The sequence below is a fragment of the Corvus kubaryi genome, unplaced genomic scaffold (genome assembly GCF_017639235.1).
Source record: "Corvus kubaryi isolate FWS band 111438036 unplaced genomic scaffold, C.kubaryi_AGA036_p1.0 37396, whole genome shotgun sequence".
Classification (NCBI taxonomy): domain Eukaryota; kingdom Metazoa; phylum Chordata; class Aves; order Passeriformes; family Corvidae; genus Corvus; species Corvus kubaryi.
The window spans coordinates 19,501,998-19,514,820 of record NW_024581135.1 but is presented as its reverse complement, the minus strand read 5'-3'; the positions used below and the strand labels follow the sequence as shown (position 1 = coordinate 19,514,820).

At 40.0% G+C, this 12,823-nt stretch overlaps 1 protein-coding gene across 5 annotated transcripts in view; it reads left to right on the top strand.

The window, feature by feature from the left end:
- Positions 1 to 3,631: 3,631 nt before the first annotated feature.
- The window catches only part of LRP2 (LDL receptor related protein 2), a 118,675-nt gene continuing 109,483 nt past the window's right edge, over positions 3,632 to 12,823 (top strand). For 4 of the 5 annotated variants that reach the window (XM_042041133.1, XM_042041132.1, XM_042041131.1 and 1 more), the window contains exon 1: positions 3,632 to 3,885. In XM_042041133.1, the coding sequence (XP_041897067.1) occupies positions 3,792 to 3,885 (94 nt within the window). In that variant the 5' untranslated portion in view covers positions 3,632 to 3,791. The remainder of the gene's footprint in view (positions 3,886 to 12,823) is intronic. The other variant, XM_042041130.1, reaches the window with a different exon arrangement.

The window sequence follows — 12,823 nt, the reverse complement described above, 5'->3', positions numbered from 1 at the left end:
CACATTGCTACTGTGGGTCCCCATGAAGACAGCTAAATCTACTCTCTCTGAAGTATGATGGCTTTGATGCAAACTGAAGTGGGCCCTAGGTGAAGGAAATATCTCAAAAATAGTATCTCTGAAGAGACCCTCCTGCCATTAATAGCCTGTTAAGAAAGGAAGCCTCTAACGTACACACCCACACCCCCCCACACCCACACCCCCATTGTTCCTTGCTGTAAAACTAAAGTTCAGTTAAAGAAATGGGACACTTTAGATTGTAGAATAGGAAAGATGGATGAAATCTGAAGAGTTAATTGCTGCTGTTGGGTACTTACATTATTACCCAGGCAGAGAGATGGTCTTTAGTTTAGATTTGTATGACTTGTTATTACCAGTGTTCTCTCAAAAAATGAGCACGGCTTTAGTATGTTTAAAATATAGCCTTGCTTTAGTATGATTACACAAAAATAACGAAAAAGCTTGTCATGATAAAGGCATAGGATTTAATGATTAAACTTTAAATGTGAAATTGGAAACACAGCTTGTAACTTAAAATGTTTTGTGTGTGGAAACACCTGGGTTTATCCAGGGACGGACTGACTGCAAGATTACTGAGTGCCAATGGCAATTACAGCTTTATTGGATAATGCACTGGGCAGATCCTTAGCCTCTGTACACTGTCCTAGCTCCAAGAATTTCAGAAGAGACAAACTTACAGGTGCAGATCTGACCCACATTTCCTTCTAGTGAGTGTATATATGTTTTTTTACTTCTTTTAACCATTAGCTTTCTGTCTTTATCTAGTCATACATCAACCCTGATGTTTCTATCTGTCTGTGAAGAACTGCATGAGTTTGGACACCAATTTAGACTGAACCTTGGTCAAAAATGAAGCCTTTTAATTTTTAACTTCCTTGCTTAGCGGGTATCTTTAATATGTAAGCGGCATAGTTGTTAGTTCTGAATTACACCTTTAACTGCTTTTCTGAGTGCTTGCTTACACTAAAAACCAGGCAAGCAAAGACATCCCTAACTGTATCTTGAATTGAAAGTACAGTTCAATGGACAACAGCATTTCCTATGTTTTCTCCCTCTAACCTTCTAACAGAAGATTGCATCTTCTTAAACATGCAATAATCAACTAAAAATCCCTAGGTCTAGTTCAGTCAGAAATAATGAGCTGCCAACAGGAACAGTCAACAGGAAGATGAGAGAAAGAGATGTTTTACACCCACATGGGCGATTTTGGGTGTAGTTACAGGAAAGCCTTGAAGAGTTTTGATTCTGATCTTGAAGCCTCTAGTCTCTAAGAAGTCCCATTTAATGGTGTCCAGCAGGGCAGGGTCCCTGTAGTTGGATGATGAGGTGCCACAGTAAACAGAGAAGAGAAAATTTTAGATGAAGTAAACAGAGGATAGCATTGTCCTGTGCTGGCTCCTTTATTACTATCATTCAGCAGTAAAATATCTGGGCTTATCAGTTCATCTGTCTCTGAATGTAGATTTTGTCTTGTGAGTGTAAAGAATAATGAGTGAGAAGGGCATGACCCACCATCTCAGCTCACATCAACAGCATCTCCACCATTCCTGTTGGAGAATTCCTCTAGTATCTCACCTGTGGGAGGTACAGATGTGTAGATGTAGGTGAATGGGGTAGGAGCTCACCTGGCTGCCAGCTATGTGGGAGTGAAACAGGTAGGTGCCTCCCAAAGCTTGCATCCAGGTCACTTCAAGCATACAGTGACAGAAGGCTTCACATAGCTCCCAACCTGGAATGCAGCTCCCAAGCACTGTTTACCCTCTCTGCGTGTTGCTGAGGTGTGAACTGCTTTAAACAGGTCCTCTTCTAATTAAGTACGCTCAGTCTGTGTGTTGGCTTTGCAGGCACCCATCTGTAGAGAGGAGATCTGCTTGCTCCCCTCTGAGGATCCTGCCTTCCCTCCCCATCGGCCTTGTTGGGAGATTAAAGCAGCAGCGGCCCCATACACAAACGCAGCTGGTTCCGTTTGGTCAGCCTGAGCCTTGCTGTGAAACCACGACAAGAATTCCAGTAAGTTGGCAACACTGAAACACAAAGAAAACAACAATAGGAAAAGACCTTCCGTGCAGAAAGGAATGTTTCAGGCACTATTCCCCTACAGTGAAAGGAGAGAGGGTGGGAGGGAGGAGGGAGATTTGAAGAGGGCATGTCTCCCCCTCCCCCGGCAGCTCTGGATCTTGTGATGGAGAGATCTTATCCTCTCTTTGTGATTCAGAGGTGCCAGGAAGCTAATTGAATATTCTGATCTGCCCCCAGTGTTTCTTGTGGCTTGACCCCGGTGCTGTGTCGTACCACTACACCAAACAGCCCTGAACCTGCATAAATCACAACCTTGCAAAAGCCTATGCTCCACATCTTCTCTCCCCACCCCCCCTCTTTACTATCTTGATAGATAGAAAGCCTTTACGGAAAGGTTTAGAGGGATTAGCGTCCTACAGGACCTGGAAAGATATCACAGTCTGCTAATAAGCGGCAACATGTTCCTGTGCAACTTCTGCAGGAACAATACAGGCACCTCTACTCCTTTATTGCAATTGCAGTCCATGGCAAAAAGAAGAAGAGTTAAGGTTTCAAAGATTGCTTAAGTTCTGTTGCAGCATCAGCAAACAGCTATTGCAGTATAATGAGCATGGCATGATGCTAATGCAAAAGATATGTGGTATTTATAAAGGTGGTGTCATTAAAATTAATCTGACAGAGCCTCTTGGAAGACAAATAGGCCTATCCTTCTCCCATGGTTTGTATGCACAGTAGTCCTTGTTGATATGCACGTGTATGTGTGCACACAAATGAAGAAAGGACAGCTTGGCATAACTAAATTTTCTACATGAAAGACTATTTTTCGCTAATATAAAACAAAATAATGATTTAACTTCACACATTTTATATATGATGTTTCTGATCCTGCAAGCAATGCCTCCAAAATGTTTGTCCTTTTTACCAAGGCTGCATTCCAGCCTGAAGTATTAGGGTATCTTTATCTTTCTCCTGTGATCCTACATACTGCTCTTCCCTTGTTAGTGGGTATATGGTTCCTGAAATGGCAGCAGTAAAACACAGGGAGATATTTCTTTGTGTGTTGCACACACTGTTGGAGAGTTAGAACTAAAGGAGAGTGTCTCCAGCTGACATATTTAGAATTCACAGCCAAAGCACTTTACCAAACTGATTTTATCTGCTGAGAAAGTGCAAAAGTAAGTTTCATCCCTACAGTTTTCCTTTCATAGGTTTTATGTGAGGAGTACTAAGTTTTAAGCTTTACCTCTGCATTGGTGAGTAGATGTTAGATTTTTTTTCAGAGTTATCAAAAAAACTTTTTCTCATTTGGAGCATGCCTTTGGGGCACTAAAACTTGTGACACATTTCACTTGCCACCTGCAATTCTAGGAACTACTCAAAATACACGAACACATTAAATACAGCGCCAGTGGACTCTGAAACAAAGTCTGCAAAGTGTAGAGTCTTGGAAGCATCTTGGCTATCCTGCGAAGTGTGGAAGGAGGGGCAGAGGCAGCCTGTGGCTGCAGGGCCTGGAGCAGTGCCTGATTCCCTCATGCTAGTTCCGGGGCCGCCGGGTATAAAGAGCTTTATGCAATGTCTGGAGGGTGGGAGTTTATAGAAAACGCGATGTCTCAACAGGCGAACACGCCTTTCTTCTGCAACTAGCAGGATAAGAAAAAGACACCAGGGTCCTTGTGCTGCTGCTGTGCAGATCAGCACCCCGGAGTCCAGGAGCCAGCTTCTGAGGAAGCTGGAGCATCCCAGCCCAAATGGGACCTCACCATCGGATGGATGGAAGAGCAGCAACTGCTTGCAAACTGCTCATATTATTCGCTGCATGCATAATGCAGGGCAGTTGCCAAGGTAAGCGCTATGCTCCAGCCTCTCCGGAATGGGACTTGCACCGCAAGGAGCACATCCCTACTCCGGGGACTTCTATAAGAAAAAGACCGAAGTTCCTGAAAGTAGAGGGTTAACGGGCGCTGATTCAAGGAGGTCTTTCCAATAGCTAGGGGAGACAGCTGGCTCTTTCCAGGAGTCATTTGGTGGAGTCGGTTTCTGTTGTGGAAAAGGAATAGTGCCTTAAAAGCACTGCAAACACCATCGGCTCTTTAGCTTCACTTCATCTTGGTTTTAAATTATCCTAGTATGCTTCCTTTGATTGTTTTTCTGGTTTGTACAAACTTTTTTTTTTTTCTATTTGTGTAAGACAGCAACACACAAATGTGGCTAAATTTTGAGGGACATCTCAGACTTTGCAACTCCACGGTCTAAACTCACGGTTTTACAGAAATGCAAGCAGGCAGTTTTTTCTGTGATTGAGTCCTGATTACTGACTGTGAATAAGGCAAAAAAAAAAAAAAAAAAAAAAAAAAAATCACCCCAGACGTTTTACATTTTTTCCTTGCGATCTTTGTGCCTTTCTTGCGACTGAAATACGGGTGATTTTGCAGAGCAGAGTTCACCTGCATTCCTAGAGCTGGTTTGGTGACCACTAAAATTGTACCTAGAGTTGTTTTTGGTGAGGCGTGCACAGGCTGCAGCACTTGCACGTAGACAGGTTGGGCCGGGGCATGGGGGTTATGCGTGGACATGCTTGCGTACGTGTGGTATATGCAGTCATTTACAGAAGGCTATAAGAAAGAAACAGATGCTTAGTCTAGAGCACAATAAGCTCCCCTCAGTCGGTCTCAGACGCAGATTTGAAGTTGAGAGAGGGAGAACTTTTTCTCTGGGCTTTACTGTTGCTAGGCGACATCTAGGAGCATGTGACTGGCAGAGCAGGCTGAGTGCCTCTCCTCCGGTACTAATCTGGCTGCTGGGGATGGAGTAGCCGTGTGCCCAAGTCCTCTCCCCCGCCTGTGACTGCAGCCTCTCTTCTTGCCTTCTCCTTCTTCACGCTGTTTATTTGCCTTGCATTGAAAATCAAGCCTGTCTTGTTGGAGCAAGAGTGGCTGAAGTGCATTTCCTCCACCCCGTGTATTGACCTGCAGTCCTGCTGGTTCTGTGTGTGCCTGTGTATTACGTGTGTGTTCAAATTGTTAATCTGCTTTCTTTGCTCAACTCTTAGTTTAAGCTCCTTAGACAGAATCAACTAAGTAATTATACAGCAACTGCTGCTAGCAGCTCCCACTTATGAACAGGGAAATAAGAGACAGCTAATGTGCAGCAGGAGACCTGCAAAACCTCCAGCCAAGGAGATCACACTGGTCAGAATTAATGCTATGCACTATTATTTTACATTGGACAGAATGGAAGCTGCAGTGCAGATCAAAAATTTATTTTTTTTTGTTCTACAGCTGCTTGTGATTGTCCAGAAAGTATCTGATAAATTCCATGACAGAATAAGCAGAGAGAAGCTTTGAACTAGTATCCATAGGTAGTGGAAGTACAGAAGTTTTTTACTTTTATGGTGTTCCTCCCCCTCTTTCTCCCATTCTTCCCTCCCCCGCTGCATCCACAGTAGAATAACTGTGGAAATCAAGCAGTATACTTTTGGTAATGGGTGTCTGATACTAGCAAAATACCTGGATAGCAATTTTGCCTGCACTGTGATTATGATAGTGAAGTATTTGGTAAGCTTAAGTTCCAGTTCCTTGAATGTTGAGATCATGTCAGACACTTATTTTAAAAAGAAAATTTGGAGAACCATGAAAGCAATCCCAAGCCTTAGAAGGAAAATGGTGAAAACCTATTATCTTGCCTAATCCTCAGTATTTTCAAAGGTGCTTCACTGATGTTTTTTGAGATTTTTGTTGGCAATATCTGAGTGTTCCCAATATAAGATGGATGTTTCTAGGAGTATTTCACCTAAGCACTTGCTCAAATGATAGTACTCTTCCTTGATTTACCTAATTCTAGTTTTACTGGGAGTAAACATAGTGCTCATAAATGGAATAAAAATGCTGTATTTTGTAATTGCCTGCAGTACAGGGCCTGTTTCTCCAACCTTTACTCTGTAAGTCTTGTTGCGTGTGGAGTAATTGTTGTCAGAAAAAAGTGTAACTGGATTCTAAAAAAATTGTTAAATGAAGGTAGTGTCAAGCAGGAGCATCACAGGACTATTGTTCATGTTTGTTTTGAGGAATATCGAAGTGCTTCACACTCAGTCATAAACTAGAGACAATGGATGGATGTTAGTTCACCAAATTTGATTTGTTATCCTAAGTCTCTGCAATGATGAATCATCACCTTGATACATCCCAGGCAAATATGACTACCTTTATGAGGTCTCTATTAGTCTGAGAATGAAGGCTATTCTAAGAATGAATGCATATGGTGTGATAAGATATATCAAAAATCTGAAACATTAACATGCAGTGTGGCAGGCCATTAAGAAATTGGTATGGTAAGACCAAGTAGAGAAGAGGTACAGCAGCTCTTTCTAGAAGTCATGGAGAAACATGCTTTTCCATCAGGCATTGTAATAGTTCAATCTCCAAATTAATAATTCAGTGTTTTTTAGACATTTTCTTCACTCAAAACTATTTAATTTGTCTGTAGGATGATGTACAGTGACATTGCTAGAGGCGACAGGCCAGAGTCACTATTCATACTTCCTTGTACAGAACTGTGCACTTTTAAATGACAGAGAAGCCTGGCTGTAAGATTCCACTCCTGCCAAGACCTAGTGTTTGAAGACTTGAGTGACTGGGAACTGAGGATTTGGAAGTAATGAGAAGGGAAAAAGGATGGCAAGAAATATGAATATACCAATGCAATCCTGACATACAATTTACTGGGTTTTCTGCATGACCTTTGGGCTTCAGTGTTCATAATCCTGTGCTGGTACAATTTTCTTGGTTTCTCTTGGAGAAGTACTCACACAAAATCAAGAGCAAAAATTGCACTGAGTGTCCATCTACCTGGCTTCTAAACTGGTTTACTTCCTGAGGCCTGACAATTCAGAAGTACCTGTCAGTGAAACATGTTATATAGTCTTCTCACATTTTAATGAGTTTTTCTGTGCACTAACAGGGGTTTTGGTTTTTTTTTCTTTGTTCTTTTTAATGAATAGCCCACTTCTAGTACATCTCTTGAATTTTCTTAATAATTCACTCTTTTTCTGTATTCTGTTCAGTAAAGCGTATCAGGTATTTGCAGAGTAATCAGCTAAAGCAAAGAATGGGTCAAACCCTAGAATTTTAGTTAAAAATTGAAAGCAGTAATTGGATGACACCTGGTTAGATTTAGGTTCTATGCCAAGTGCTAGAATTACAGTAAATAATTAAGCTACAAGAGTGAAGACAAACAGACACAGAGCATCCAAGGAGATTTCAACTAAGATAAATACGTGATGTGTATGACGCTTCTATTTCCCTGTAAGACAAACCAAAACCTTCTTTCATATATTGAGCTGATTGGAAATTTGAGCTATGAAATCCTACTTTAATCCAGATTTACTTGCCATGTGTTTTGCAGGAAATAGCAAAGATTCATTTGGGGGAAAGGTAGACTGCAATTTCATTACAGCCTTTTAATTCTTTTCCTTTTGGGCTTCCTGGATTGACTTGAAATCAGCTGCACTGTTTGAAGCCTTTCCCCTCCATACGCCTTCTTGCACTCTTAACTTCTCATTCTTTAACACTGAACCTGGTGATTCTTCCAGCAAGAACTGTTTTTTAAAATCTGAATACTCTTCTTTTTAATTGAGCAGTAAGCAGGCACATCGTAGGCATAGTTTATTTTATCTATGTATACTGAAGCCATTCAGTCTTCTACAATACTTATTTTTAGATCTGAGGGGTTGTGATAACTTTTCAGATAGACAAATATGTAACTTGAATTACACTGTACTATCACTTTTTAAAGCAGTAATTGTATCTCCTCTTCCAGAGCTCTACTTAAACCATACTGGAACCATATAGTACTTTGGATGTTTCAAAGGAAGTTACACTTTCTAGAGGTTGTCATTGTTGAAAAACATTAAATGTTCCTTCTAATTAAGGATCTATTGTCTATTTAAAGAGAAGTGGATGTTTTTATTCCACTGTGACTAATTAGTGATGATAATCATAAGTTTTCAGTTTCTTTTTAATAGCTTACACTGATTGTGGCAGATAAAAGAGCTGTTTTTAAAATATTTAAAACTGAAGTGCTTCTTTACATAATTTGATAGTAATACACAATTCTTAAAAATACCTTGAGCTGTTTCTAGATGAAAGAATAACAAGGTTTCTTCTGAGAAACCCAGTGCTATTCCTTTAATTTTAAAGAAATTAGCCTGAGTTGTACTGATCTAAGACAGAAAATATGATTCAGTGAAGAGCAAACATCTCTTTAAATAGCTTTTTGTTGTTTGATGTTAATTTTGAAGCCCATTTTGTTATGATGACATTAATTTTTTAAACAACTTTTTGCTCCCTCAACTCAGTACACATATAGAGCAGTTTAAAAAATGAAGTTTAATAAGTAAGCATAGAACTGTTGAATGAAATGGATAGCCTTTAGTGTATTCCTTAAGCTTTTACTGTTGGTTTCAAGGGTTTTAATGTTTTCTTTGTTTTGCAATGCTTAAAGTGGATTAGAGATCTAAGGATCACTGTTAAAAGTTTTGTTTTGGATTAATGAAACGACATATAAAAGTTGACTGAAATGGTTCTATGACCTGTTCTATTTTATAATTTAAACATGAATAAGTTGCCTTCATTTTACAATTAAGAAGTCAGATCTTCAGCAAAAGGGCACTGTTTACAGCAGCAGTGTGTCTGCCCAATTATTTTTCTGCACAGGCAGGTCATGATACTACACCCTGCTGAGTCAAGTCAGAGAATGGGGGGCCATTCCAACTGGGACTCCCTTTAACAGGGATTGCAGTCATGCTTTTGTGGAGCAAGAAGGCCGGGGGTTTAGTTTTGTGCTGTGGCATCTCTTAAAAAAAACCAGAAGGCGTAGTCCGCAAGATATCCCAGGAACTGATACATTCACTGATGTATTTAGAACCTAGGTAATGTTTTTTATCTTCAGAAACCATAGTACACATTATCAACTCTTATGCCATAGAAAGTTCAGTTTACATTGAGGAAGTATAAGGTCTGCAGAACTGGAATACAGCCATGTATAAATAACCCTTCCCAGATTTGTCCCAAAGAAGGAAATCTACTATGTAAAGTTCATATCATTCAATACCCATTTTGATCTGATCAAGCCCTTGTCACATCTTGTCATCTGAGGGTACAGTTTCATGAGAAGTGATGAGCCATGTGAATGGTTAGTTCACCGCTCCTGGAAGCAGGATGCCCCCACTCATCTTCCCTCTGTTTTCCAATGTCCCATGCCCGTGTTGCTGACAACCTTGAGTTGTTGGTACTTGCTTTGTGCCACTGCTCATTGGACCTTCTCTGAGCTGTTTTCACTGTGGGAGAATTAAACCAGGCCTATGGAATTATAGCTTAGTGATTTTTGAGCAGCATGCAGAAGGGCCTGGTAGTTACTGGAGTTTGGAAAAGAAAGGGAACCTTGGCAGCAAGTACGAGGAGAGGTGTTTGAAGGAGGGTGAGAAAGACACACTCTGTTTTCCTATGGTAAGTCAGGGCTGGCCATGCAACCACTGTGTAATGCTACTGCTAAAAACCTTACCATGCTGGTAACAAGAGTAGTCCTATGAGGGCTAGGGTGAACAAGTGTTAGCGCTGCTGGAAACCCTTTTGTAAAGGTGTCTTGTGTAAACAGATGGCTTGACTTGAATGAGGCTGCTCACATGTTCACTTTTGAGCAGAGTTGTAGGGCTGTTCTCAACCTGCAATGTAATAAGTGCATTGGATGATAACCAATCAGATGGAATGTTGCTGCAGTTCTTGTTGGCCTTCTAGCTGTAGTAATAAAAATTACTTTTACTACTGCAAGGTCTGATACTTTTAAAAACCATTTCATGTGAAACAAACTCCAGTTTGTCTGAAATGAGTGACAAAGTCTGTGGTGTCTTCCATAAGAATATTTGAGCTGTGTTTGTTAGCTCTGCAGTTACTAATTTTCTGTATGAAGTCAGACACAGAATGCACTTTAAAGCCCCACTGAAAATAAGTGCAAAACTTTTTAATTCTTGGCCTATGCAACTTTTTCTAATAGGAGTTAAGAATTCTCAGAGACTTAAATCCTGCAAGGCAGTTCAGGAAGGGAGAAGCCCAAATGATCACCCTGTTAAAGGAAAAATCTTGTCTTTAAACAACCTATGTGGAGGTACTGACTCTAAACAGCAATATAACAGTTGTGGTTGCAATTGTCTCCTAGCAGACCTTGTGAAAGACTGATGGAAAAGTATTGCTATGAGGAAGGGATTACAAGTTAAAGGTTGCAGGCCTGCAGACAAATGCCTGCAGTCCTCTGAGCAATGTCATTTGTATATTGTGTGTTACCATTGAGATCCTTGGGAGACAGTGTATGGCTTTCCTGTAGTTTTTTGTGCTTGTTTCTGGATGTAAGGATATAGTGTGGAGTACGTGCATGCTTTTGTTTCCAACGATGTAGCAACTGTGGGCTTATGCAGCTATACAGGCTAGAGAAGTTCATCCTTACTGTTAACCTCTGTGTCTGACACGCTGCTTAGACTAGCTAGCTAATGTAATGTAAAGAATTACTTACAATATTGTGCCCAGCAGCCACCAATGAAGAGAAGTCACAGCAGAATCAAGCATCCTTAAAAAGTCAAAGTGGATGAATAAATCTGAGAGTTATAGAATTTGGATGCTTAGGGAAAATAAAAGTAAAATGCTTCCACTGGGGTTGACAGGAAGAGTAATGTTTCAGGAGAAGATGGTATTTCTTGTATTTATCTTCTTCTGATGAATTCAAGGACTGTCTTTTTAATATGGCACACTTATTAGTATTGCTATTGCATAAAAGGATTTTTAAAATTATTTTTTAAACTAAAATCTATAACGAAAATATGCTACACTTAGAAATGAAACAGCCAAAGGATGATTTCATTCTTATTGTTCATTTCCAAGTCCTTTAAGATAGAACTGCATTTTGTGTGAGCACATCGGACCACGTTGTTGCTTCAGTTCAGGTGATCCTGGCAGGGGATTTGGAACTAGATGATCTTTAAGGCCCCTTCCAACCCAAACCGTTCTATGATTCTATGATCCTTCATTTACTCAGGCCGGCCTTGACATACAGAATTTCCTTTTCAGGAAGCTTGATAAGGAATGACCAGCCACTAGCTACTAACTGAAAAAGGGTCACTACTGAATAAGGGAGAAATGTGATGTGTCAATGCATCCGAAGGAATATATGTAGTTCCCAGTGTCATGGGCAGTAGTAAGCAGCATTAGAATGTCTGTCTAGACACACTGGGTGCTTGTAGCATGTGGTCTATCTATTCTGTACTGACACGTCAGTTCTGCTTTTCTGACAATGTTCCCACAGTTTTGGTTTGCAGTGAGTAACTATTGCAATTTTTGAAATTTGTGCAAAATGACCAGTGGCCTGTGAAGCTTTGGGTGGATATGGGTTCTGTGGTGGGAAGATAGAAACGGCTTTTATTTTTTGCACTTACCATGTTTATTATCTGTAAGGCAAAGTGGTTTATTTTTTGCACAGCAGGTTTCATTTTTCATTTAACAACTTGTAATATAAAATTATGGTAAGGTTTATAATTTAGCAAAATGTTACATGTTGCACAGCCATTTCCATTCTAGCAATGATACAGAAAAGAAATACAAAAATGACACGATTTCACTGTCACGAACTGCGCAGGAAGGCTCTTACTGAGGCCAGTTCCTAGCGCTGCAATGACGCATCAGCTTTTAGGAGAGCATGACAAAATTGAATGCAGGTCATCATCTCAGCATACGATCTAATTTTGAGAAAGAACTGCACATTGGTTGGAAAATTTATTTAAAAAACTGTACAGCTCTCAAAATGAGAAAAGCTTCCTGAGAGGTTGTTTTATCATCTGCTACTGCATCTGTCTGACTTTCGAAGTGATATATGTATTGTACCTGTTCTCTCTAAGTTGTTTAAGCACTTTTTTTTTTTTCACTTTCCACACACTGTGTAGTTGTAAATACTTCCTAGTCTTGAAGACTTTCCTCTTTTGCTCATATTTTCCCCCACCTTCTGTTACCCAGTTGCTATTCTACAGCAGCCTTGGGGCCATTAGCAAGGTTCATTCTTATGAAAATGCTTGGGATGCTTCCTTCTGTGAGTAACTGAGGGTGTCTTTTTTTCTACTGTGTTTGCCTGTTCTTCTTCCTCTTTTTGTCATATGGTCAATTAGAACAGATTTTTGCATACTTAATGTGCCATTCATGAAAAAGAAGCTACTGAGATTTAGGAGAGCTGGGGTATGTGTGCTTCCCTAGAGATCCACAGTGCTTGCTTCACTTCCCCAGCTAACACAATCACAACAGATTTATGTGGATTAAGACACCTAATGTCAAGACAACTGGTTGGGGTTATCCAATTTAAGGCAGAACATGTTCTTTACATATAATGTCTGAAAGACATTTTTATGTTGAGAAGGCTAATCTTTCAGCTGCACTGCAAGTACTGGTTCTCGTGAATTTGGCCATACAGATAATAATTTTACTAAAATCTTTAAGGAGTACAAATAGTTTTTGTTAGTGTCCTCCTGGAAAATACTTTATATACAGTTTAGATTAAAGAAAGTGTCTAAGAAAAATTAATGGCTGACCCTCAGTTATCACTGAAGTACAAGAAATTTGTCAGTGACTTAAATGAAAGAAGGAACCTGGTTTGTTCAATATAAAGAATATCTACTTTATCAGTAGAAAGGAGTATCACCTCCTGTCTATTAGAATTAGCCCTTGCTTTAAAGGATTAATTCTTATTCCTGCCT